Here is a 24,539-nt window from a genome sequence, read left to right on the forward strand (position 1 = left end):
ATGGGAGTGAGCCTGATTGCACCCCAATTTCTAACAGCACAGAGGGGAGAACAACACTGGGCAGCACCACCTGTGACCCAAGCTGATCCGTCATTCACATCACACCATCTTTGTGTTCTCATGTTCTTTGTAGCTCCTCATGCTCTCTTCTTGGTGGATGTATTAATCATCTCTTTGTTGTGAGGCTAGTGAACCTATTACCAGAAATTCTGACAATGATTTGGGAAAATCAATGAAATAAAGAAAGGCTGTTAGCACACTATCTTGGAAGGTCACTGCTAACAGACGGAATTACTTTCCTCTTGTCAATGGTATGGCTGGAAGCTGTTAGTGTCATGCAGCACTGTGCTGCATGAAATGAGTGATGTGGAACCTGCCAAGTTTTATTCAGAGGGCTGGTGTCCATATTGGAAACCTTGCCACTTCAGTGAACTTGTGGGAATTAGTAGAAAAGGATGGGAAAGGAATTTTTATACAATATTTATGTGTGGTTGGGGTTTTAGCAAATACTCTCTTTTTTTATATGAACTGAAACATCAGGGGTGCAGCCTTGGGTGTTCAAACATTGGTGGCTGTTCTCTGCAATGTAAGTACAATGCAGGTACATTAGGCAGGTGAGCTGTGGAGATAGGGATGTTTTCATGGTGCTGTACAAGGAACTGGTGAAATATCTGGAAATGGAACTGCAATGCACAGTAGTGAGGCTCTGGAAATTATTTGTATGCAGGCTGGCAGTGTTTGGGCAGGTCTGTAGGTCTGAGCAGGCAACAGCCTCCCATGTTCTTTGTCACAAAGTGCCTGGGAAACTCTCCCCAGAACACCCTCTGCCGTGTCAGTGAGTGCTGCCCTGCATCCCCTCTTCACCCTCGGTGCCTTTGAAGGTGCCACAGACCACTTGGCAGGAGAAGTGAGAGATAGTGCAGGAATGCCCCAGGGGCTCTCCTGCCAGCCTAGGGAAATAAGGGCCAAGAGAGCTACTGAGACCAGAGGTGGACTGAGCTGCTAGGTTCTCTAAGGCTACAGTTACAATTTCCCTGGAACCTGGCAACTCAGCATCGTATTTGGATAGTCTGCTGGGCTTCCTGTACACCTGTGTGTTCTCACTGAGCATCATGAAAGCATTTTGGCAAGCACCACAGGTAAAAGTTCCCTTCTGTTACTAATATTCTTTTTCCTGCATTTTAATTTAATTTCCCCTATCATTCCTCCTTTTTCCACTGAACATTTCCCCTTGAAAGCTAAGATTGCACGAACGGATGGATATTCTTTCTCCCCAAGTGCATGTAGCCTTTTCTGCTGTTTTGAAGAAATTAGCATTTGGGCTGAAGTGCACCTGCAATTCCCATTAATGTAGCAGAGTGAAACCAACCCACTGGTGGAAGGAAAGAAGCTCTGAACTCCCTTCCTCTGACAACAGGTTTCAGGGGGAAAAGAAAAAGGCCCAGAAGATGGCAAGTAAATCTGCTTTCTATGCCTGGGCAAGTACATTGGGTGTATGGCTGCTGATGGAGCCTGCATGTCCAAATCCTCATGTGCTTGAGCCTAGGCTTGCTGTGAGGAGCTTTGCTCTGGAGAGGAATGTAGTGCAAACCCCCATGAATCTTTCTGGGGTATTTAACTTGTACTGGTATCACCCATGGGTATGTGACCCAGAGGGATGAGCTAAAAACTTCTACAAATAAAACTGTGTACGTGGAACCTGTATAGGTTGGATAAAATGGAAAAAATGAGAGGGTGGAAGTGCCTTCTTGAATTTAGTTCTGATGCTGTGTGGTAGGAAGTTAGCAAGAAAATTCTGCTATGGTTGTTTAAGTCCTGATTAGCTATGTAGGGCATCTTGTATCTTGCTCTAGAGTTGCATTTTAGGATTTCTGTATGGACAGAATTATGTTGCATACCAGTGAAGAAGTCTAAAACAGAAAGGAGGCACACAAAGAGGAAAAATGGTAATTTTGCTGCTTAATAGTGCAATGCTGGGGTGTAATTCTGGTCCTCCAATCCAGTAAAATGAGTTAAATTGTCACAGAATCTGCGCATGAAGAGCAAGTGAAAAATAAAAGTTTTAAACAGTGTAAGTCAAATGTTCCAGTCAAATTATTCTTAGCAAAATGAGTCAAGTTATTTATTAAGAATACAGTTTGTGAGGAAATAACTTCTCTGTTTTGTCCTCATCTGTCTGTTCTTTCCCAGTATACTTGTTATTTGCCAAATAATTTGGACAAGCACAGATATAGCATGTTTCTGCTTTTGTTCATGAAAGCTGATCCTTGTTTAATGTTTGTGGCATATCCAGATGATGGAATATTTTCCTCCTTACTGAAAGGAGTGACTGAAGCGCTGTCAAACTGGGGCACTGCTGGTAAGGTTCACAGAAGAGCATTTTGGGGGACGAATATGAAAAGTCTCCAAATAAGACCACGGGTTCCAAGTGTTGTGCATATTGTGTCCTGTTAGGGAATCAAGTCCTGCAGAGTTGCTGGGGACAGCAGGGGGTGAAGGAAGGGTATCCATACTGTGCCATGCAATGCATATCTAGGCTTTGCCTTCCAGTAAGTCTTTCTCTTCCTGCCCTCTTAGCAAGATTGTGAAAATCCACCTGGTTTTTAGGTATCTTGCTGGCTCAGGTTACTAAAGATAAAACCAAGTGTATAGGACAAGTTTTCTCTTATCCAAAAGGTGGATCTGTTTTGCTTCAGATACTGCAGGAGCTGACTCATGAGGAAAGGATTAAAGAGTTCAGAAAGGAGATGGCACCAAACTGATTACAAAGTGGCCACAGAGAGTCTTTTGCAAGAGTCTTTGTGGGAAATGGGGATTTTCAGACTCTCCACCTATGCTATCTCATATCTTGTTCTGAGAGCGTGAAGGCTGCAGGAGTCCCTTCAGTCCCTGGTGAGGTAGGTCATGTTAATGAGATTCCATGGAGGAGCTCATTTCCAGCCCCAGCTTCTCCCAAACAATTGTGTGATTGCTACTTTTTAGGATCTGTAGTTTCCTGCTCCTGCTTTAGCCGTTCTCCACAGACCTCTGCTGCTGACAGTGCCTCAAGGTTATTAAATAAAAGGGCTTTGTTCTCCACCCTTCTCCATGGTTTGGGCCCTGTGGGATCCAAAATACTCTTCCAGCTTCCTTTCTGCGAGCAGCTGGTAGAGAGTGCTGCCTCTTTGCTGATCTGTTGATCAGCTGGAGCAAATCAACGGCTTTCACATCACGCCCTGTATAATTTCCAAAGGATAGGTCTTGGTGCTTTGTGCTGACACATCAGCTGGGGATTGAGTTCAAGATAGTCTTGCACATCTCCACGGTGGGCAGCAGCCTCAAGAATCAGCTCCTGCAGCACTTACCCTCTTCTGTGCAGAACTGCAGTCATGCTGGTGAGATAGTCCTCGCTGTGTCAGGCAACCAGAGGATTTTGCTTTGATGTAGGAAGGGTGGGTAGGAAGGTATTGCACTAACACAGTCTTTGTGAGTGATAGATATGATGCACATTCATGTAATTTGAATTTCAGCATCTCAGCAGTTCATCTGAACATTTGAAGTAGGCAGAAGGAGCAGAGGAGGCTGCAGCATGGGAAGGAAAGAATGGAGAACAGACTTTCAGCCTGCAAGATAGCTGGATCCAAACTGTGTTTTTTCTTTTCTTTTTCTCTAGAACAGGAAATGAATCCTAGATTCCCAACTGTATTCCTCACAAAAATCAGTAGCTGTTAAAGCTGAAAGGGTGCAAACAGGAGCAAACCTTAGCCTTCCAAGTTCAATGGGAACTGTGGCTAGTAAGTGCAGCCTGCTAAAGGCAGGATTCCTGGTATCTCAGATTGCTATTCACTGTTGCATTGACTCTCAGTTGCAGGGACTGATGCAGCAGTGCAGTCTGGGTGTGCAATTCCTAGATCTGGGCATTTGCACACCTCAGCAAGCCAGAAAGGAGGATCTGAAAGGAGAATAGGGGAAAAAAATTGAGAAGGAAAAAGAAATCATATTGTCCAGCTGGCAAATATTCCCAGGCCACAATTGTCTTTGGCACCCCTCCACCCCCCAGGGTCTCCGATGGTTCTCAGGCCTCTACCACAAGAAAATCAAGGGTTTAAAAATACAGTAATTAAAGAAAATCTTGATGTCATTTGGGTTTGGGAGCATTTGGATGTTAGTGTGGTGTGAGCATGTTTGCACATGTTCATCCTGCTTTGTTGCAGCCTGAGCTGTTCAATGACTGAAACCTTCTATCCTGGGGAAGAAGGAGGATATTCCCACCTCTTCTCACTCTGAGAATCCCGGAATTGGGGGCATGATAAGGCACTTTTTGTGGAAGAACATTGAAGGTGACATGTCCCTCCCCTTGCTTTGTGCCAGCTCCATCCTGCTGACCTTGGTTCCTTTGCAGGGCACTGGAGAAAGGGGTGAGTTGGATGAAATGCAAGGTTCCTCATTCTTTCCTCCATTGCAGGTGATGTGTAGATGGGACCAGATCTCCACTTCTTTCATCTTGTGCTTGTATGAGCTTTAAAGCTTTCTTGCTGCTTTATTATTTTTTTTCTCCTGAGAATATCAGCAAGAGGAGGCACCTGCTGATAGTTTAAAACAGTCTTAAAGCAGGCAATTGCTGTCAAAAGCCAAAGTAAAGCCAGAAGGTAACAGAGGGGATAACTGGGTGCAAAACTGTCTCTCCCAGGGTACAGATGGTCATGAGCCACTGTCTCCTGTGGCTGTGAGGAGCTGCCAGGCTGCTGAGCAGACCTCTGGGAGAACCAGATCAGCCTCTGCTGCTGGTAGTGGTTACAAGCAACTGATCTCTCTGTGGAAGTTCCATAAATATAGAAGAGTAATTTTACCATTAAAAATACTAAAATCTTCCATATGGAAGAAAGGGTTGCATTTTTTTGTTTTGTTTTTTAATTGCTATTTATTTTCCTCATTGTGCCCTAAATATACATAGCACCATCCATCTGGCTGAACCACAGAGGAGAATGAAATATCTGCCCCATCTATAAAGGCAAAAACCTATAAAGTGCAGATGACAGACTGGAATTTCAAATCTTTGTTCAAATATATGGAAGTTTTACCATTGGTTTCAATGAGATCAGAGGCAGGATTTGGCTTACAATAAAGGAGAGTTAGCCAAATGAGCACAAGCACATGAGTCAGAAGTTTTGGGTTGATTCCTGATGTTCCCACTGTTTGGCTGATTTCTCCACTGCTTTCAGCCTCAGTTTCCCCTATTTATAGGTGCATAATAGGCTAAGGGTATCTCACCTAATTACTAATTTAATTAGTATAACAATTTGCATCTACTACTGGTTTGTAAAAAGCTTTTGAAACTCCACAGGAGATGCCATTTGGTTGGCATAAAACTTGTTTGCATCGTGAGGGTTATCATCTCTGCCATGAATCTGTCTCTCTCTGCTTATTTTCTGCAGAAAGACCATGGCATCGTTTATCCTGTAGATGTTCAGGTACAAAGCAGCTGCAGTCACTACTTGCAGTAAATGTCTGATTTTCTAGAAAAGAGGTGAGAGCAAGGAGCTTTCCATTTCCTGCACAGATTGTTGGTTGGTTTTGAGAGGTGTTCAGCTAGAGAGGCTCTGCAGCCACAGCTCCAAGTGAGACGAGGTCAGGGCTGTTGCTGTGGTTAGCAGAGGCACCACTGTGGCCATCTGAGGATTTCAATCCATATGCATGACTTCCTAGATAAAGCAAAGTGGGAGAAGCCACTTGGTGGATGGAACTTGGTGGTTTTGTTGGCTGAATTCAGCTTCTCTCTGAAATGCCGATTTTGTGTTTAGTGGATGATTCCTCTGACTGTATTGCTGTGGTTAGAGTGCAATGCACAGGACAGCAGAGTTTGTGTTAATAGGGCAGTACCTTAGTAATTGTTGTCCCTTGATTCAAGCACAGAACCTCTTCTACTGAGATAGAAGCTTTTTTTTTTTTTTTCCTGGACTCCAGAGGCTGTGTGTCACACTTCTAAGGCTTTGTTTTCCTATTTTTTTAAGCTTTAATATTCAAGATCCTCAGATCTCCTGCCAGGCTTAGATTATATTTTTTTATATTTATTTGGCTTCCCATTTAAACCATCCATTCATCCAGTTCCCATAAAACCCCTAATAACTATTTTAAAGTTTTTGTTCTTGGCTCTTTACAAACCTATAAATGCTGGTTTGAAAACCCAAGCTGAGTTCTGTGCAAATAATCCTCTCCACCATGTCTTTTTCTCTGGTTACAAGGGGATCCTTCAGTGTTTTGCTTCCCAGCACTTGTTAGCTATCAGTGGTCCACATGCCTCTTGTTTTGGGGGAAAAAAAGGTAGATGTGGCATAATAATTAGCCCTTTCCATGAAGAAATTCCACCTGCTTGTGCAGCTATGGACAGCAGATTCATTGCAGCTGAGCAGAGGCAGCTCTTCACTTACCAAGTGCCTGAAGTGAGGTGGATCCACACATCCATTTCAGGTCCTTCTCAGCTGCTCAGACTAACTGGTGTCACAATCAGGCCAGACCTGGAGCTATGGAGCTCAGTGGAAAGGAATCCATGTGTCTTCAGAAGCTTTGGATCAGCACCAGAGATAAAAGAAATCTTCCAATATACTTTTTCTGTGTGGAGACCAAGTGGGGCCTCTGGCCAACATCTGAAAAACCAGGGCCTAAAATTAGACCCCTAAAATACCAAGAGCAGGGAGTGGTTCCAACTGATACCAAGTTAGGAAAAAGGGCCTGAAATAAACAGATTCCTCAGTAACCAAGATCCTGTTTTTGACAAGTGTTCATTCTCACAAGTCAAAACAAGAAGAAACCAAAAAGAAAGAAAGAATGAAAACATCAAGTCAAATCCCAGCAAACCAATGGTATTATCAGCCAAAGCATGTCTTGCTAGAATGTTTTCCAAAATTCCTCAGGGAGTACCAGTGAGCCATGAAGAGGATATTGCTCTTTTCTAAAGTATTCAATTGGGGGTCTTTTGAAACACACTGCATTTATGTGACAATTCTTTTCTTCTGTTAGGTCCTCTATCTGTTGTATGATTCCTTTGTCCCTTGTGAAATTTCTTCCTTTTCCAGGCCTATGCTATTACAGATGTTTAAACCTCTTTTTCTTCTTGTCTCCATGACTTTGTGATGGTCAGTATGATGATTTGTCTCTTTTGGCAGGTGAAGTGAGGAAGCACTTAGCTTCAACAAATACTTTGTCAAGAGAATAAGGTTCGTGTCCAGGGACTATCTTGCTTTGAGAGGTGTGTGTAGACATTGTTCAGTGCAATCCTGTTCCCTGGCTAAAACTGCTGGGAATACTGAAATATGAACATCAGAAAATACTAATAGTTATGACAGCAATCCTGAAAATATCTTCAATTTCTTAAGAAAGCACTTGGATCTGGTTTTCAGCCCTCTTCTAAGTTTGTGGTTTTGTTCCTTTCTGCATATGATGAAAGTATATGCCATGGTATTGCATTTTATGTTATTTTTATGTCTCATTTAGGAATATCTATTTATCACTTCGGGATAAATGACTAAGCAATAAGGTAGGAAGCCTTACAAGATGATTATCTCTCTCTTTTTCTTTTAATTATTTTTTAAAATTCATACATAATTGTTATAGTGGCTTCAGCACCTAACATATTTATTGTTGTACTTCAATTGTTGTGTTGTCCCAGAACCCTCAAGACCTCATTGTATATTTGCACAACCAGAAGACAACTTCTGATCCAGAAAATGAGACTTGACTCTACACAAAGGGAGGGAGGACTCACACCAGCCTGATTGTGCAGTTCCCCAGAGTGACTGTATGGAACTGTTCAGGCTGCTTTGTGCATCAGTCTCTTTTGTGGTGTGTATCTGGAGAGAGCTTAAGACAGTGAGTGTAATTCCTGGCTTAGTGCTTAGGTTTTTTAAAAAATGTAGATTTATAAATAAGTGACATCTCTAAGAATATGCCCCATGAAATCCACATGTGAGGATGAATGTTAAGGGCACCCTGAAAAAAGCAGCTGAGAAAAAAAGATGTGTCTGTGGCTGTTCAGTACCAGAAATACAAAGTGTCCTCAGTTCTGCACAATCTTTTCCTGTTGTTTCTTTCCATTCTGACCATGTTGAGCTCCAGTTGGGTACCACATCACCAAACTGCCCTGGAAGCTGTTGGTGGGGCAGATGAGACAGAGCAAAGAAAACAGAATTGAAGCACTCTCAGGGCAGCAGAACTGCTGTACAAAGCCAAGAGAGAGTCTGATCTTCATGAAATGCAGCAGGAGCTCCTTTTTTTGACAAGGCATCTGAACAGGGCTGGGTTTCTCCCAACACTGCAGTCCCTGGTGTTGTGTATCCTCTCTCTGTAACTGGAGAATTCCCTAGTTCCTCTGACTGGAAAGAGGCTGAAGCTTCCAGAAGCCCTACTGGCAGCTTTCTTTGTAGTCTAGTGAAGAGGGAGGTGGTCAGAAACTAGAGAGACTGGCACTGCTGCAAAACCCTAGCTAGACCCTGACTTAGAAAAAGGGCCTTTTGCAAAGCTCCACTCAGTAGAGCCTTTTCCACTTGAAGTTCTAGTGCAGTCACAGTGGTAATAGTGACTTATTCTGTCCAGAGTTAATGATGGAACATAAATGTAGTTTTAAAAATACATGTTAGGTTTAAATGCAGCTCAAAATGTCAGTGTATTACTTGCGGTCTTGAAACAGCAGGGTTCTAATAAAATCACAGCCCTTCAGCTTCTGGAACACAACACAGAGAATGATGATACTTCTCTGATACTGTAAGTTATATTTTTGCTGTTCAGTTCTGGCAGGGTTCTTGAAAAGTTCAGTGATATCCAGACACCATCTCAATCAAACCTGAACTCTGCCCAGAAAGGGATCCTGATATTACCTGTGTTTGGAGCTTTCTAACTCTAACAGAATGTTTTAATGATTGAAAGTATGTTTTATGTGTGTGTGAATGATAGGAGGTGTTACATTCCTCTGCTCTGTCTCCATTCAAGAGGAATGCTGTGGCTGTTTGAATAAGGAGATATTCCTGCTTCAAAGATCTGAATTAACCAATACCTCTGCCCAGCCTTGAGGCTCAAAAATCTCTTCTTTCTCTGCTTCCTAATATCTCTGCAATTACTACCATCTATATCTTCTCTCTCAGCTGGCAGCAGCTCTCTTTCTCCAAACAAACAACAGCCCCCTGTTGTTGCTGGTCAAGTCTAGGGCAGTTTACAATCCCCTTTGACGATATTAATTCTTCTGTAAGTGTTATGTACTGTCTCCTGCACTTTTTTCTTACATCTGCTTCACAAAAGGGTAAGATTTTTTCACAGTGTGGATTTGTTACCTGTCTTTCTCCCATTCCCTCTCTCTTTCCCCATGCTGAAAGTTTTTCCTTCCATCCATGGGCCATCTGAAGTCAAAGATTCCATGACAAACCTTCTCTTTGGTCAGACTCCTCATGGAGAAGGAAGGAAAACTGAAGACTAGAAACGAAAACTTTGGTCTTCTGTTGCAGGTTGCTGGAAAATGAGCTCTTTCTTGCCATCTGATTGTAAAAAGGCAAATGTGTGAGTAGTGTAAGTCACACACTCACTGATGTGAGAATGGTATTGCAGCTGCACAAAGTAGATTTCTTACAATTTCCTTGATTTTCTAGCAAGAAAAGTGCTGGATTATCTCTATTTATGTTGACATATTCAAAGTGGATGTCTCTGCTTTAGCCTAACACAAATTAACTGATGATGGTTTAGCAAAATGTAAACATCTGTGGAGATCAGCTTGGGATCTGATGGTCTGATGCTCTAGGAGTCTATGAAGTCTTCAGAAGTTTCTTTCCATCTTCTGTAATGTACAAGCAATTTATTATTGACATTCAAACAGATGCCATTGCAAGGTTTCCACAGGCACAACTTGTTTGGTTTAGTTGGGTTGTTTCTTTGTCTGGTGTAAGAAAATTACATACAGTAAGATCTGGGTTAAATTATTCAAATCTAAAAGCTGGTAAATGTGAAAATAAGTTTGTTTTCACTGTGGAAGGGAAGGAATATTTTAAATCATTGCAGAAAAATTTTGAGAAAGCTATCAAAATTATCAGACTACAAAAAACGCTGTGAGCCTTTTTAATGATAGGGATATTTGCCTGCGACATCAGATGGCAAATTTAACCTCCAATTTATGTTATGCCTTGAATTGCTTTAAGCATTCCTTCATTCTTGAGCTCATTCTTTCAGGCTTTACTTTTATATCAACCCCCTTGTATACCAAGATTGCAGCCTTTCTTTCTATAACATCAGCTAAACACCTTGGAGTTCATCACTGGGGGAGAGCCAGTGCCTTGAAGGATTTGTGCCAACTAAGACATGTAGAAAGAGTGCACAACAAAAAATACTATAGTCAGCTGAATATACAGTTAAGGTAACTTGGCTGTGCCAAAATCCTTTGACTGCAATGCTGTGGGACAGGGCAGGGTCTTTCTGTTCTGTTTATAGTTTCTTGGCATAGTAAGGCTGTGACCTGTTTTGGGACCACAGTGGGTCAGCTTGGCTTCTCACTGGCATCTTGCTCTTCTGCTTCTCTCATGCACACCTTCAGCTTTCTGCATTAAAAATAAAATGTATTCTGTCCATTCAAATCCTTGTCCTTTAGTAGAGGCAGAGGGACCTGTTCTGCCCTGCAAGGAACATTCTGTGAAGTACAGAAGCATGGGTGTGACATAATGAGGCACAAACAAGCCCAGAACTGGATGTTGACCCCACATGGTGACCATGGGTTAAGGTTTGCCATATGAATACATGGCAAAGAGGGGACACAGAACAATTAATTTTGCACCTAAGGGGGGAATAGCAAACTTCCCCCACTTGCACATCTGCTGAGCCAGCCTCTTTTCCAAAAGGCAGTGTGCTCAGGTTACACAGTGTTTAAAATCCTCGCTGTTCCCAGAATATTTCCTTAGCTTGTTAGTCCAGCAAGGGGCACAAGGGAAAGCAATTACTTCTGCAAAGGTGGAAAATGGAGGTAATGGTTCTGTGTAATCACCACCCCACCGTGGAGAAAGCTGCATCTCTCCTAACCACAGAGGAGGTGTTTAGTGCTCAGGCTCAAGGCAAATATTTCCTCTTCACTCAGCGGCAGTTAGACAGGATGTGCCAAAGCCAGCCAGGTCACGTGATGGGAGGAAAAAGAGCTGCATGGAACTGTCATCAGCAGCAAGAGCCCCAGAGCTTCGACTCAGCTCTTGTCGTGGTGCTAAAACATGACAGCCACTTCACACAGATGCAAGGATTAAACTTGCAGACCAAGTGGCTGGTCTTGAATTTGAAGATAGCAAATGACACTTGCATCTTTCTTGCTAGAGTCTAGAAGACACCAAGCAGGAATCCCTTTTTAGGGGCAAGTGGGCTGGTGCAGAGGATTCCTGTGCAGCCCTGATGGATAAGGTTCCTCTACAGCTACAGCTGCACTCAGTCAGTGCAAAAAGGGGCAGCCTTTTGATTCCCACTTCCACTTGGGATGAGCCCCTGCTCCTGTGGAATCAGGGACCAGGATTGATTTTACGCCTACCCAAGTCTTAGTGTCCAGCTGATAGAAGGGAGATAAACCAGGCCAGCCTGATCCCATTCAGATCGGATTTGCCTCAGTCAAAATTGGTGTATTGATTCCCAGTGTTGTCCCCTGTTTGCACCAAGGTCAGGACACTGAATGCTGGATTTCTGTCATGAGCAGGCACAACAATGGTTTTCCTCCAAATGCTTGCCTTTGTAAAGCATTACCAGGTGGCAAGAGGGGAGACATGCTGTAGCCTGGAAGTGTTTTAACAAGATGAATGTGTGGATGGCTCCAACATGCTACAGTTGAACTGTGATCAAACCCAGATCTGGTGGTGGGGATCCTGTGTATCGTTGGAATTACATTGCTTCAACTGAAGTAATTGAGCTGCTTTTGGCTAAAGTATTGTTAATTTTCTTCACAGTAGCTGGTGTGGGACTGTGTTTTGGATCTGTGCTGGAAAGTGTTGAGAATTCCAGGGATGTTTGAGTTATTGCTGAGCAGAACTTACACAGACCCAAGGCCTTTTCTGCATCTCACCTCACCCCAGCAGTGAGGGGACTGGGGGTGCACAAAAAGCTGGAAGGGGACACAGCTGGGACAGGTGACCCCAACTGACCCAAGGGATATCCCAGACCATCTGACATCAAGCTCAGCAACAAACTAGAGAGGTCAGGGTCAGGGGAGGCTGCTCAGGGACTGGCTGGGCATCCATCAGTTGATGGTAAACAAATGTTTTCATTTGTGTCACTTGTTTTCCTGGGCATTATTTCTCTAATTTTGTTGCTTTCCTTTTCATTAATATTTACTGTTGTTATTATTAATTTATTATACTTATCTTAGCTCACCATTTTTTTAAACTTTTCTCCTGTCAATTCTCTTTACCCCCACTGGGGTCAGGGAGTAGGAGAGTGACTGTGTGGTGCTTTGTTCCTGGCTGGGTTAAACCACAACAGTAATGAGTGAAGTGAAGTGAACACACAATAACAGCCTGGGTTCAGACCTCAGAACAAAGATACAGACTTCTGTGTGCTTTTAAGATAGTATGGATTTTTCCTTCAGCAATGTGAGTCTAAAGGTTGTGAAATCTTCCTTCCTCTGTTGTAGACTATTGCATCACTTCAGACTGGTGTCCTGCATGCTGAACTCTTTCTGCTGGCCAGTAGTAGTTAGGTTCTTTATTTTCTCTCTGGAATAAGTCCCAGAGGTGGTATTTTATTAATGCATAAATTGCAGCTCAAGTCCAATTTATGACAGAATACTTGATGTAGAGGGTGCTGAAAGAAAACCATCCAAGTGAGCCTTCAAGAAACTTCAGTATAAATTATTGCTTCTCTGCAGATTGGTCTACAGATTTATGTACAGGATGCCAGACTGCACTCACATACACTGAGCTTTCATCAGGGATGGATGCTGTACACCAGCTGTTGGTACCCCACATGCAATTTTTAAAATTTTTAAGTTCCTAACAAGTTATTAAAAAGATGCCACTAATTACAAAGGAATTGTATGAAGAGCAATTAAAAATGTCACTTAGATATTTGCCATATCAAATGCCAAGCCACATACTTCTGTTTAATGAAATCAGTTTCCAGTAGAGTTCATAACATCATCAATGACCTAAGCAGTGCACCTGACAGCTTGCCTCCCATCTCAAGCTGTAAATCTGGGTAACTAATGGTATATCAAAGAAGAAAAGGTCAATAAATGCAAAAATGTGTGGAGAATCTAATCTTTCCCTGGCACTTGTTATTCCTCCCTTCTCACTCTCCTTTCATTCTATAATCTGTCACATTAAACTAGTCATGCTTGGCCAGAGCCTGATCAGGACAAGTTTCTGATAAAGCTGCATCTGTTCTTGCCACACAGCATCAGATGGACAAAGGCAATATATGACTGCAGCCCTGGAAACCTCTCATCTGGAAATGCAGTTTAAGAAAGGTCCATAAATGCATGTAAATAAATTAAATTTGAGAAAGGGAGAGGCTACAGAAGTCACTCATCTCCACGCACAATTAAAAAGGTTTTTATGAGTTTATTTTTGTTCTGAATAAAACTGCTACTGTTGGGAACAAAAATGTTTTAGGTTTCTGAGCAGTAGAGCTGGTAGTCTTTCTGTCTGCCAGGACATTTTTTCCCTGTAGTGTGCTTAATGCTTCGCCCAGTCCAGAAAGAAATGACTCAGTCAAAAGGACTTCCTTCCTCTCCCTTGGGTGATTATTCCACAGCCTATTAGGTCTCCCCATTAGGAAATATTTCCAACATCATTTTCCCTGCACTTAATTTTAAAGCATCCTTCTATGACTAGACATTATCCTAAACAGTGCTCTTCCATCATTAGTGTTTCCATTTCTCCTGTGCTTGTCTGTGGTTATCATATGTCCTGTAACATTTCCCTGGTGTTTAGCTGGGCTGCAGATGTTTAATGTATTTAACCTTCCCCTGTATGCCAAGCACAGACTGGCACCAAGACATTCATACACCATTAAACAAGGGTGGTGCCTGCGAAATGTAATGACTTTCTTCTGATGCCTTCATGGCGGAGGTTCTGCTAGAGAACGAGGGCAGCTTCTATTCTAAACCACATGGAAAAGGTGCAATGCCTGAAGAAGAATGACCTATAAACAGACTATATATAGAAATACATTAATTTAACATCCAGCCTTGATTTGAGTCCACAGGGGAGGCAGTTAAATTTAATTGATGTTGGTCTCTCAAACAAAGACATTTCATGTATATGTGAACACGAGTAATTCCAGCCAAACTGAGGAATATTATTAGTTTTACTAGGATTCTGTATTTTAACTGTAAAGGATATCTCTAAAACCACTAGAGCCTTTTAGACTGTGGAAACATTGCAAATATTACCACACTATGAATGGATGCATAATTTGTATGTATTTTCATGTGTCAGTATATTTGAGTTTCTTTATATTTTAATATTATCTCTGAGTTTCTTCAGTTCCCTTCATGAGTATTTATATAATTGTTGTGTTGTATATTATCCTAAATTGCTGACATGTACTATCCACTTGAACTCCAAATATTTTTTTAATTAAAGGTAGAGCTGAGAGCTCTCTTATTTAACTTGTAAACTTACTTGTAAACTTTTAGCATTTCCCTATCTTTGGTTGCTTGTGAATTTAGTAAACTCTAAGTCTTTGTGATGAAATTTTCCATGCCAGTTCTGTCTATTGAACAAAATGTGAGGTGTGTGTGAATGTAAATGATCATTTCAGTGATTTATTTTTTAGGTTTTTCTGAGAATAAGGCAACAGGAAAATGTGATATAAAATGCAAGAACAGTCATACCAGGTCAGACCAGACGTCTGTCTCGCTCAGGACACTCACTCTGACAGTGGCCAATCCTGCAAGCATATTTGACACTTCCTTCAAATATTCTCCCAGCCTCCAACAATTTGTGGCTGAGGGATTTTAGAACCAGACACAATATTTTGTGCTTAATAGTCCTTGAGGGATTTTCTTTTGGTGACTTTGTTTTTGAATCCGTGTAAGGTTTTGGCATCTGGAATACAATTTGGTGAGGAGTTCCACTGTTAAAATACACTCTGGTTGAAAAGAGGTCTTTTCTGGTTTTTAAGCATATTTCCTGTCATTTTCAATTAAAGGTCCCAAGCTGTTACATTGGAACCAACCATTTTGAGGGTCAACCTCTGCCAAACCCCTTTTTGGTCCTCAGTTTGGAACAGGAACAGTCAGCTCAAAGCTCTTTGCTATGCAGGCAAAGTAGAAGCACTTAAAATTGTTTCTTTCTGTGTGCATCACTTCACATTTATTGACATTCAATGCCATCTGCCCATTTTCTGGCCGAACATTCTATCTTGTCACCTTAATCTGAAATTTTCCATAATAGTTCAATAATTCTTTGGAATACCTAAGTATTGGTAGTAAAATTTCTTCTAACTATTATCTGTCTTTTCTAGATCATTGCATGACGCTTGTTTCTCCTCAAGTTAAAAATGCCAAGAGTTTTCTTTGAGCAGCTTTAGCCACTTCATATGATAAAAAAGAGGAAGGTGGGAGTCAGGACTGTCAGGAACATGCATATTGCTGTACCCATGAGCATCCCAAAATTTCATGAGTCATGTGAAAGGGAATGCTGCAGATTCTTGACAGCAATGATTAAAGAAAATTGCAGATGTTCTGTTTCACTGAAAGATAAGTACCTTTTATTTATGTTACTAGAAAGGGCTGACTTGAGATACCAAAGGCCAACAGATTTCAGTTGAAGAATTAAATAGCAGACCCAGAGCTGACTGAAACTGAGAGTGAAACTTGCTTAGAAATCAGTAGGGTGTTGTATCAAATGTAAAAATAATGTTCTTGGGTTAAGAATGAATAGAAACTAGTCCAGGAAAGCAATTAAATGGACCTTCAATTATACATGCTTGAGTAAATATTTTCAGTGGGGAAACATATTCTGGAATTGAAAACCATACCTAAATCCTCTGCTGGACTCTTTGAGGAGTTGTATAGCTATCTGCAGGTATTGAATTTATGTGAATTCTTTGAAATGTATGACCAATTTGAAAATAACTTCTTTATCAGGGGGCCTCTAACTGATCATTAGTTGTTTGCTTATTTTTTATGCATCTCTCTCAGATTCCCTGTGAGCTGCAGGCTTGCAGGGTTTTCTCTGAGGTCTGGTTTGGTCCCCATGGAAGTTAAAAAATGGCAAAGTTCACCAAAGCTGAATCAACAAGTGTCCTAGGTTGCAATATTGATGTAGTTAAGTATTCTATTACCACCAGCTGTGGGCCATTAGCTGCTATCACCCACTCCTGATGACAGACAATGGGCCATCCGTTAGCTATTATCACTTGCTAATGACCCACCCCGCATGACAGGCAATGGGCCATCAGGGACCCACCGTGTGACTCATGGACTTATCCCATTGTGAGATGCTCTGCCGAGGAGGGAGGAGCCAGGTGTTCCCACGTGGATATAACCTGGCCTTGGAACTGCCTGAGCGAGCCCTGTCTACTGGGTTCCCAGAGGACCAGAGCTACTACTGGATCTTCAGCTGGAGACTAGACCTTCACAGGATCACCGCTTCAACTGGACTACTTCAGTTGGACTGCTACTACCACCCTAACAGGGTGTTAGGTTGTATCTGACTTTGTCAGTGCTTTTCCTTGTATTATTTCACTTATTTTTAATTTCAATCTTGACTTGTGATCTCCCACTGGTTTGTTTTCAAACCAAGACATATTTTGGCGCCCAACGTGGGGCACGACCTGGGGAAACTCAGAAATCCTATCACCATGATGGTCAGCTTATCTATATGGGTGCTGTATCTCGCTCTCTATATTTTTCCTCAAATGGGAAACTATCTGCCTGTCGTATTGGTCCTGTTGCGACCAGGGAATGGCATGAAAATTGCTCTTTTGGTTTATTATGCCTATTGCGTGGTAACCTGTGAGGCGATGAATACCATTCGGAACGTATACTCAATTTTATCTGCCTGGCCTAATCTGAGCTGCTACGTCTGGGACCTCCTCAGCAATCACACCCAGCCTCTGGCATTAGGAGGAGAGAGTGGTTTCTTCCAGCATTTCAGGTCAGGCACGGCCGTTTTTGACAATATTGAGTTCCCTCTAGATGCTAAGGATGGCATAATCTTTTTGTCAGTTCTGTTTTCTTTGATCAGCATCGTGTACATCTTGCTGAAGATCAGAACAATATTTTGTCTCCTTGAGGAGGAGAAACAAAGCAAATCAGCAGGCAAGAGGAAAAGAGCCAAAAGAGCAGTCGACGTCTCAACACAGACCACCACCAAATCAGAACAGCCGAAGCCCGTAGCAGTTGCCCCCGTCCAGAAAAAGAAATCCAAGAGCAAATCAGTCCGCATAGCGACTGATGATGATGTGGCAGGACCATCTCACCAAGCAGAAGAGACAGAGCCAGAGATCATCACTCGCTCTCTATCCCTGGGGGAGCTGCGTGACCTACGGAGGGAATTCACCCGGCAGGCGAACGAGTCCATCTTGACCTGGCTGCTCCGTATCTGGGACGCTGCAGCTAATGACACTATTCTGGACGGAAGTGAGGCCAGGCAACTGGGATCCCTGTCCCAGGATGTGGTTATTGACCAGGGGATTGGGAAAACCCAGGAAACTCTCAGCCTCTGGCGGAGATTGCTGGCGAGTGTACGGGACAGATACCTCTGCAAAGAGGACCTGCAGATGCACCAAAGAAAATGGAACACAATAGAACAAGGTATCCGATGCCTGAGGGAATTGGCCGTGCTAGAGATCATTTTCTCGGACAACGAGAGATTCCCCAAGAACCCAGATAACGTCCAGTGCACTTCACAAATGTGGCTAAGATTCGCGCGGCTCGGACCTGAGATATACTCTCGTTACCTGGCAACACTGCAGTGGAGGGAAGGCGAAGACAAGGTAGGCGTGTTAACAAACAAACTGAGAATTTATGAGGACACTGTCACCGCTCCACTACGCACCCATGTCTCATCGGTGGAAACAAACCTGGCCGAGCAAGTCCGGAGATTGATTGAAGAGAATCAGAAACTAAGGAAAGAGCTCAAAGAAGGATTTTTCCATGCCACACCGAAACCAACGCGAGTCTCTGCCATCAGGAGCAGACGTCCCCCAGCCAAGGAAAGAAGACAAACTCCACGACGTGACCTCTGGTTTTTCCTGCAGGAGCATGGGGAAGACATGAAAAAGTGGGATAGGAAACCCACCTCCTCCTTAGCAGCCCGGGTACGTGAACTGAAAAAAGAAACATCCACTTCAGGAGGCTCATCTAGGTACAACACTGCCCCAGTCTCTTGTGGACAGAACCCCCGACAGAATGGAAAGGATAATATGACTGATCCTCTTGAAGGAACCTCAGGAACACATTTACGGGAGAAGAACATCGTGCACCAAAAACAGGATTAGAGGAGCCCTGCCTCTAGCCAGGTAGAGGAAAGGGACAATCGGATCTATTGGACTGTGTGGATCCGATGGCCTGGCACGTCTGACCCACAAAGATACACGGCTTGGGTTGATACCGGCGCTCAGTGCACCCTGATGCCATCCAGGTATGTGGGGACCGAATCCATTTCTATTTCTGGGGTGACAGGAGGATCCCAGCAGCTGACTGTACTGGAAGCTGAAGTGAGTTTAACTGGGAATGAGTGGCAGAAACACCCCATTGTGACTGGTCCAGACGCCCCATGCATCCTCGGCATCGATTATCTCAGGAGTGGATATTTCAAGGACCCGAAGGGACATCGCTGGGCTTTTGGGATAGCAGCCGTAGAGACAGAAGACATAAGACAACTGAATACCCTGCCTGGTCTCTCAGATAACCCGTCTGCTGTAGGACTACTGAGAATTGAAGAACAGCGGGTACCAATTGCTACAGCAACAGTGCATCGCCGGCAATACCGCACTGACAGAGACTCTGTGGCCCCATCCATAAGATGATTCGGGATCTGGAGAGCCAAGGGGTGGTCAGCAAGGCTCACTCACCCTTTAACAGCCCTATATGGCCGGTGCGTAAGTCCAGTGAAGAATGGAGACTGACGGTGGATTACCGTGGCCTGAATGAAGTCACACCACCACTGAGTGCTGCTGTACCGGACATGTTGGAACTTCAGTACGAGCTGGAATCCAAGGCAGCAAAGTGGTATGCAACCATCGACACTGCCAATGCCTTTTTCTCCATTCCTCTGGCAGCAGAGTGCAGGCCTCAGTTTGCTTTCACCTGGAGAGGTGTGCAGTACACGTGGAACCGACTGCCCCAGGGGTGGAAGCACAGTCCCACCATCTGCCATGGACTGATCCAGGCTGCACTGGAAAAGGGTGAGGCTCCAGAACATCTGCAGTATATTGATGACATCATTGTGTGTGGGGACACAGCAACGGAAGTATTTGGGAAAGGAGAGAAAATCATCAGAATTCTCCTGGAAGCCGGTTTCGCCATCAAGAAGAGCAAAGTCAAGGGACCTGCCCGAGAGATCCAGTTCCTGGGAGTAAAGTGGCAAGACGGACGGCGTCAGATTCCTTCTGAGGTCATCAATAAGATCATCGCGATGTCTCCACCAACCAACAAGAAGGAGACGCAAGCTTTCCTAGGCGCCATAGGCTTTTGGAGAATGCACATCCCTGAGTACAGTCAGATCGTGAGTCCCCTCTACCTCATAACCCGCAAGAAGAACGATTTCCACTGGGGCCCTGAACAGCAGCAAGCCTTCACCCAGATCAAACAGGAGATCGCTCATGCGGTAGCCCTTGGACCAGTCAGGACAGGACCAGAGGTAAAGAATGTGCTTTACTCTGCAGCTGGGAGCCATGGTCTGTCCTGGAGCCTTTGGCAGAAGGTGCCTGGTGAGACCTGAGGTCGACCACTGGGATTCTGGAGTCGAAGTTACAGAGGGTCTGAAGTCAACTACACTCCCACCGAGAAAGAAATCTTGGCAGCTTACGAAGGAGTCCAAGCCGCCTCAGAGGTGATCGGCACAGAAACACAACTTCTCCTTGCACCCCGACTGCCAGTGCTGGGGTGGATGTTCAAGGGAAGGGTTCCCTCTACCCACCATGCCACTGATGCTACGTGGAGCAAATGGATTGCCCTCATCACACAGCGCGCCCGTATTGGAAACCCGACTCGCCCTGGGATTCTGGAAATCATAACAAACTGGCCTGAAGGTGAGACTTTTAAATTATCTTCAGAAGATGCAGAGGAGCAAGTAGCACGTGCCGAGGAAGCACCCCCGTATAATGAACTGCCAGAGAGTGAAAGACGCTATGCCCTCTTCACCGATGGGTCCTGCCGAATTGTAGGCGCAGATCGGAAATGGAAAGCTGCAGTATGGAGCCCCACATGACAAGCTGTACAGGCTACTGAGGGACAAGGTGGATCGAGCCAGGTCGCAGAGCTTAAAGCCATCCAACTGGCTTTGGATATTGCCGAACGAGAGAAATGGCCAAGGCTTTATCTCTACACCGACTCTTGGATGGTAGCCAATGCACTGTGGGGATGGTTAGATCGCTGGAGAAAGGCTAACTGGCAGCGCAGAGGAAAACCCATCTGGGCCGCTGAGATTTGGCAGGACATCGCCGCCCGGGCAGAAAAGCTGACTGTGAAAGTTCGACATGTGGATGCACATATACCTAAGAGTCGGGCTAATGAAGAGCATCGTAACAACGAGCAGGTAGACCGAGCTGCCAAGGTAGAAGTGTCACAGGTAGATCTAGACTGGCAGCACAAAGGAGAATTATTTCTAGCTCGTTGGGCCCATGATGCCTCTGGTCATCAAGGGAGAGATGCGACATACAGGTGGGCTCGTGACCGAGGGGTGGACTTGACCATGGAAAACATCTCACAGGTCATCCACAGCTGTGAGACTTGCGCTGCAATCAAACAGGCCAAGCGGGTGAAGCCTCTGTAGTATGGTGGACGATGGTCAAAGTACAGGTATGGGGAAGTATGGCAAGTTGACTACATCACACTTCCCCAAACCCGCCAAGGAAAGCGCTACGTGTTGACCATGGTGGAAGCAACCACGGGATGGTTAGAGACCTACCCTGTGCCTCATGCTACTGCCTGGAACACCATCTTGGGTCTGGAAAAGCAAGTCCTGTGGAGACATGGTACCCCTGAGAGAATCGAGTCTGACAATGGAACCCATTTCAAGAATGGCCTCATAAGCACCTGGGCTAGAGAACACGGAATTGAATGGATATACCACATCCCCTATCATGCACCAGCTGCCGGGAAAGTTGAACGGTGCAACGGACTACTTAAGACCACTTTGAAGGCACTTGGCGGGGGAACCTTCAAAAATTGGGAATTGAACTTAGCAAAGGCCACCTGGATGGTTAACACAAGAGGTTCTATCAATCGAGCCGGTCCTGCCGAGTCCGAACCTTTGCACACAGTGGATGGAGATAAAGTCCCTGTGGTACACGTAAGAGGTTTTTTAGGAAAGACTGTTTGGATTAGTCCCACCTCAGGGAAAGGCAAACCCATCCGTGGAGTGGTTTTTGCCCAAGGACCTGGTTATACTTGGTGGGTGATGCAGACAGATGGAGAAACCCGTTGTGTCCCACAAGGAGACCTTATCTTAAGTGAGAACTGTGTAGATGGTAATAGAATAAGGGGTGGATAATGTCCTAGGTTGCAATATTGATGTAGTTAAGTATTCTATTACCACCAGCTGTGGGCCATTAGCTGCTATCACCCACTCCGGATGACAGACAATGGGCCATCCGTTAGCTATTATCACCTGCTAATGACCCACCCCGCATGACAGGCAATGGGCCATCAGGGACCCACCGTGTGACTCATGGACTTATCTCATCCCATTGTGAGATGCTCTGCCGAGGAGGGAGGAACCAGGTGTTCCCACCTGGATGTAACCTGGCCTTGGAACTGCCTGAGGGAGCCCTGTCTACTGGGTTCCCAGAGGACAAGAGCTACACTGGATCTTCAGCTGGAGACTAGACCTTCACAGGATCACCGCTTCAACTGGACTACTTCAGTTGGACTGCTACTACCACCCTAACAGGGTGTTAGGTTGTATCTGACTTTGTCAGTGCTTTTCCTTGTATTATTTCACTTATTTTTAATTTCAATCTTGACTTGTGATCTCCCACTGGTTTGTTTTCAAACCAAGACAACAAGATATTTTTTTTTCCTTCAAAACAAAGTTTCTTAATCTTCTCCATTCCTTCCCCCTCTTCCTCTCCAGGAGATCCATTCCACACAGACCGTGGAATTTTGGCCTCTTACATGTGGAAGAAAAGCAGATTTCAGAATGCTGGAACTTGCCACAGATCAGAAATCCCTTTTTCCAGATAGTTCTCCATGAAATCACCCTAGTGGCTCCTGTGGCACTTGGCTTGCCTGTGTAGGATTGTCAGGCAGATGCAAGAATACCTGAATGGAGGAGAAGGGACTGTAAGGCAAAAAACTCACCACCTTGCATGAGGTGAAGCAACCTCTGCCCCAGCAGTGAAACTGGCAACTCCCAAGCCTCCTATTCCCTGATCCTTTCTGAAATCTGCTCCCAAATAATGGTTCCTTTGCTGAGTCAGTTTAACCTCTCCAGCTGTAAAGGTAGTAAATATCTTTTTTAGAGAAGGGATGCTCAGAAGTTCTGAGCAGGGCAGCTGCCAGGTCTTAGCAGCTTTCACAGGGAATTTTTGAGTCCTAGCCTGCCAGTAAGAGGGAATTTTGAAGTGTGCCAGGGGGCATTGTTGCCTCCCATTATAGTATTTCTTCAGCATAAAATAAAGGAAATAATAACTGAAGCAGGAGATTTCAGTTAGTTGAAAAGCAATCAAAATAATTCTAGTGTCTCCCTTTACATGGTCCCTGCTGGTTTTATTTTGCCTTCTAATGTATTATTTTTGCTGTCCACTCTCCAGACTCCTCTGTTAAATTTCTTGGGGGAGTATAAGAAAGTAAAACTTCACTGAAATGCAGTAGAAACAGAGATAAGGGGAGACAGGAGTCTCATTTTTTGTGGGCTAAAGAAGGTAGAATTTAAATCAACCAAGAAGTGTCTGGTGGCAGGGAGTGTGAGGGAGATCCTGAAGGAGTTCTGCTCTTCTGCTGCCACATCCTTTCCACACCAGATGTGACTCTGTGCATGTAGTATTTGAGTGTAGGTATATATAATTGCTCCTCATTCTCCAAAGTACATCTCCTGTAGTCATTTCCATGAGCACGAGAATATGTAACTAGATACAGTTTCACTGTTTCTGATTTTTTTTTGCTTGTTTTCCATAGCTGAGGGCAGCTCAGGTTTACACTGCCACAGATAAGAAAGGCACCAGAGCAAATTTTAAAGCACTTTCTTTCGTAAATTATGTGATGGAAAATAATAATTACAGTAAGCCCCAGGACTGATTTGTTTACAGAACCCTTAGTCCTATGACAAAGTCTGTCACAATATGTTCTTACAGAAGTTGAGTTGTTAGGAAGAAATGATGAAATACTGAGTAAGGGAGAAAAAAAGAAATAAAATTATTTCCAATGTGTCTTAAGGAACAACAACAGATACCTCAGGGTTCCCTGGATTTTCTACTTTGTACTTAGGGAACATAAATGTTTTGACCTTCATGAGCATCTTTGTCAAAGACTTACCAGCAGTGGGTGAAGGATGTTGCACAGTTCTAGCAGGGAAAAGGAAATCAATCCCCCACACTAGCAACTTCCATGAGCATTAAATCCAACTTAAAAAATGTTCAAGGAAGAGAGATAAAGACAAAACCCAGGGAAGTGAGTCAGATTCCCAGAGAGAGGATGTGAGGGATGGAGGGATGAAGGTATATGCTTTTCAGAGCCTTGAAGTGAGGATCAGAAGAGATTCTTTGGACATGCCTTTCAGATCACTGCCTGGCACTGTAAACACTGATAGTGATACCTCACAACCTGCCTGCCTGCACTGCTAATGGAACTGCCTCAAAGCTGTCCCTGAGGATGTGGTGTTGGAAAGAGAAATAGAAAATGGTTATTTCCATCTATTCTAGTGCTGATTATCTGTGGAAAACGCCACTGCTGTAAGGCAGAAGCTGCTTTATATGGCTTAATTCAGGCTTCAGTCTGCTTTTATCTAGGACTAACTCCTTGAATTTCAGATATTTTTGTTTTTCTAATTGACACCAGTACAAAGAGAAGAAAATCAAGTGATAAAAATCTCTTCCAGTAAGTGATCCTGGAGCTGTCTTTGCCATTAAAGTCTCTGTTCACAGCAGGATTTAAGAAAGTTCAAGGCATGAATGTCTGTCAGTGCAGAAACGGACACCAGAAGTGCCTTCCTGAACCACTGCCTTAAAATAACTCCAGCAGTGGCCACTTGTGCAGTGACATTTTGGAAATGTGCACCACCTTATTAGAAAATTCATCTGTGAATACCAGGCAAGCTACTGCAGTTCCTGGGATGTCAGCCCAGAATCTCAGCAGCTATCTCAGCATAGCTTCGAGAAGCAGTTTTTAAACTAAAATCTTCATGTAAAATAATAGACATTGTGAGATGGGAAGCCTCATAAATTGAAAA

The 24,539-nt window shown here is 43.9% G+C and overlaps 1 protein-coding gene across 1 annotated transcript in view; it reads left to right on the top strand.

The window, feature by feature from the left end:
• The first annotated feature begins 1,011 nt into the window (after positions 1–1,011).
• Positions 1,012–24,539, top strand: part of OSTN (osteocrin) — a 51,497-nt gene continuing 27,969 nt past the window's right edge. Inside the window, exon 1 of the mRNA XM_085069400.1 lies at positions 1,012–1,139. Coding sequence (XP_084925526.1) covers positions 1,113–1,139 — 27 coding nt within the window. The 5' untranslated portion in view covers positions 1,012–1,112. The remainder of the gene's footprint in view (positions 1,140–24,539) is intronic.

Source organism: Lichenostomus cassidix, chromosome 9 (assembly GCF_008360975.1).
Source record: "Lichenostomus cassidix isolate B80296 chromosome 9, HeHo_3.0, whole genome shotgun sequence".
In the NCBI taxonomy this organism is placed as follows: Eukaryota; Metazoa; Chordata; class Aves; order Passeriformes; family Meliphagidae; genus Lichenostomus; species Lichenostomus cassidix.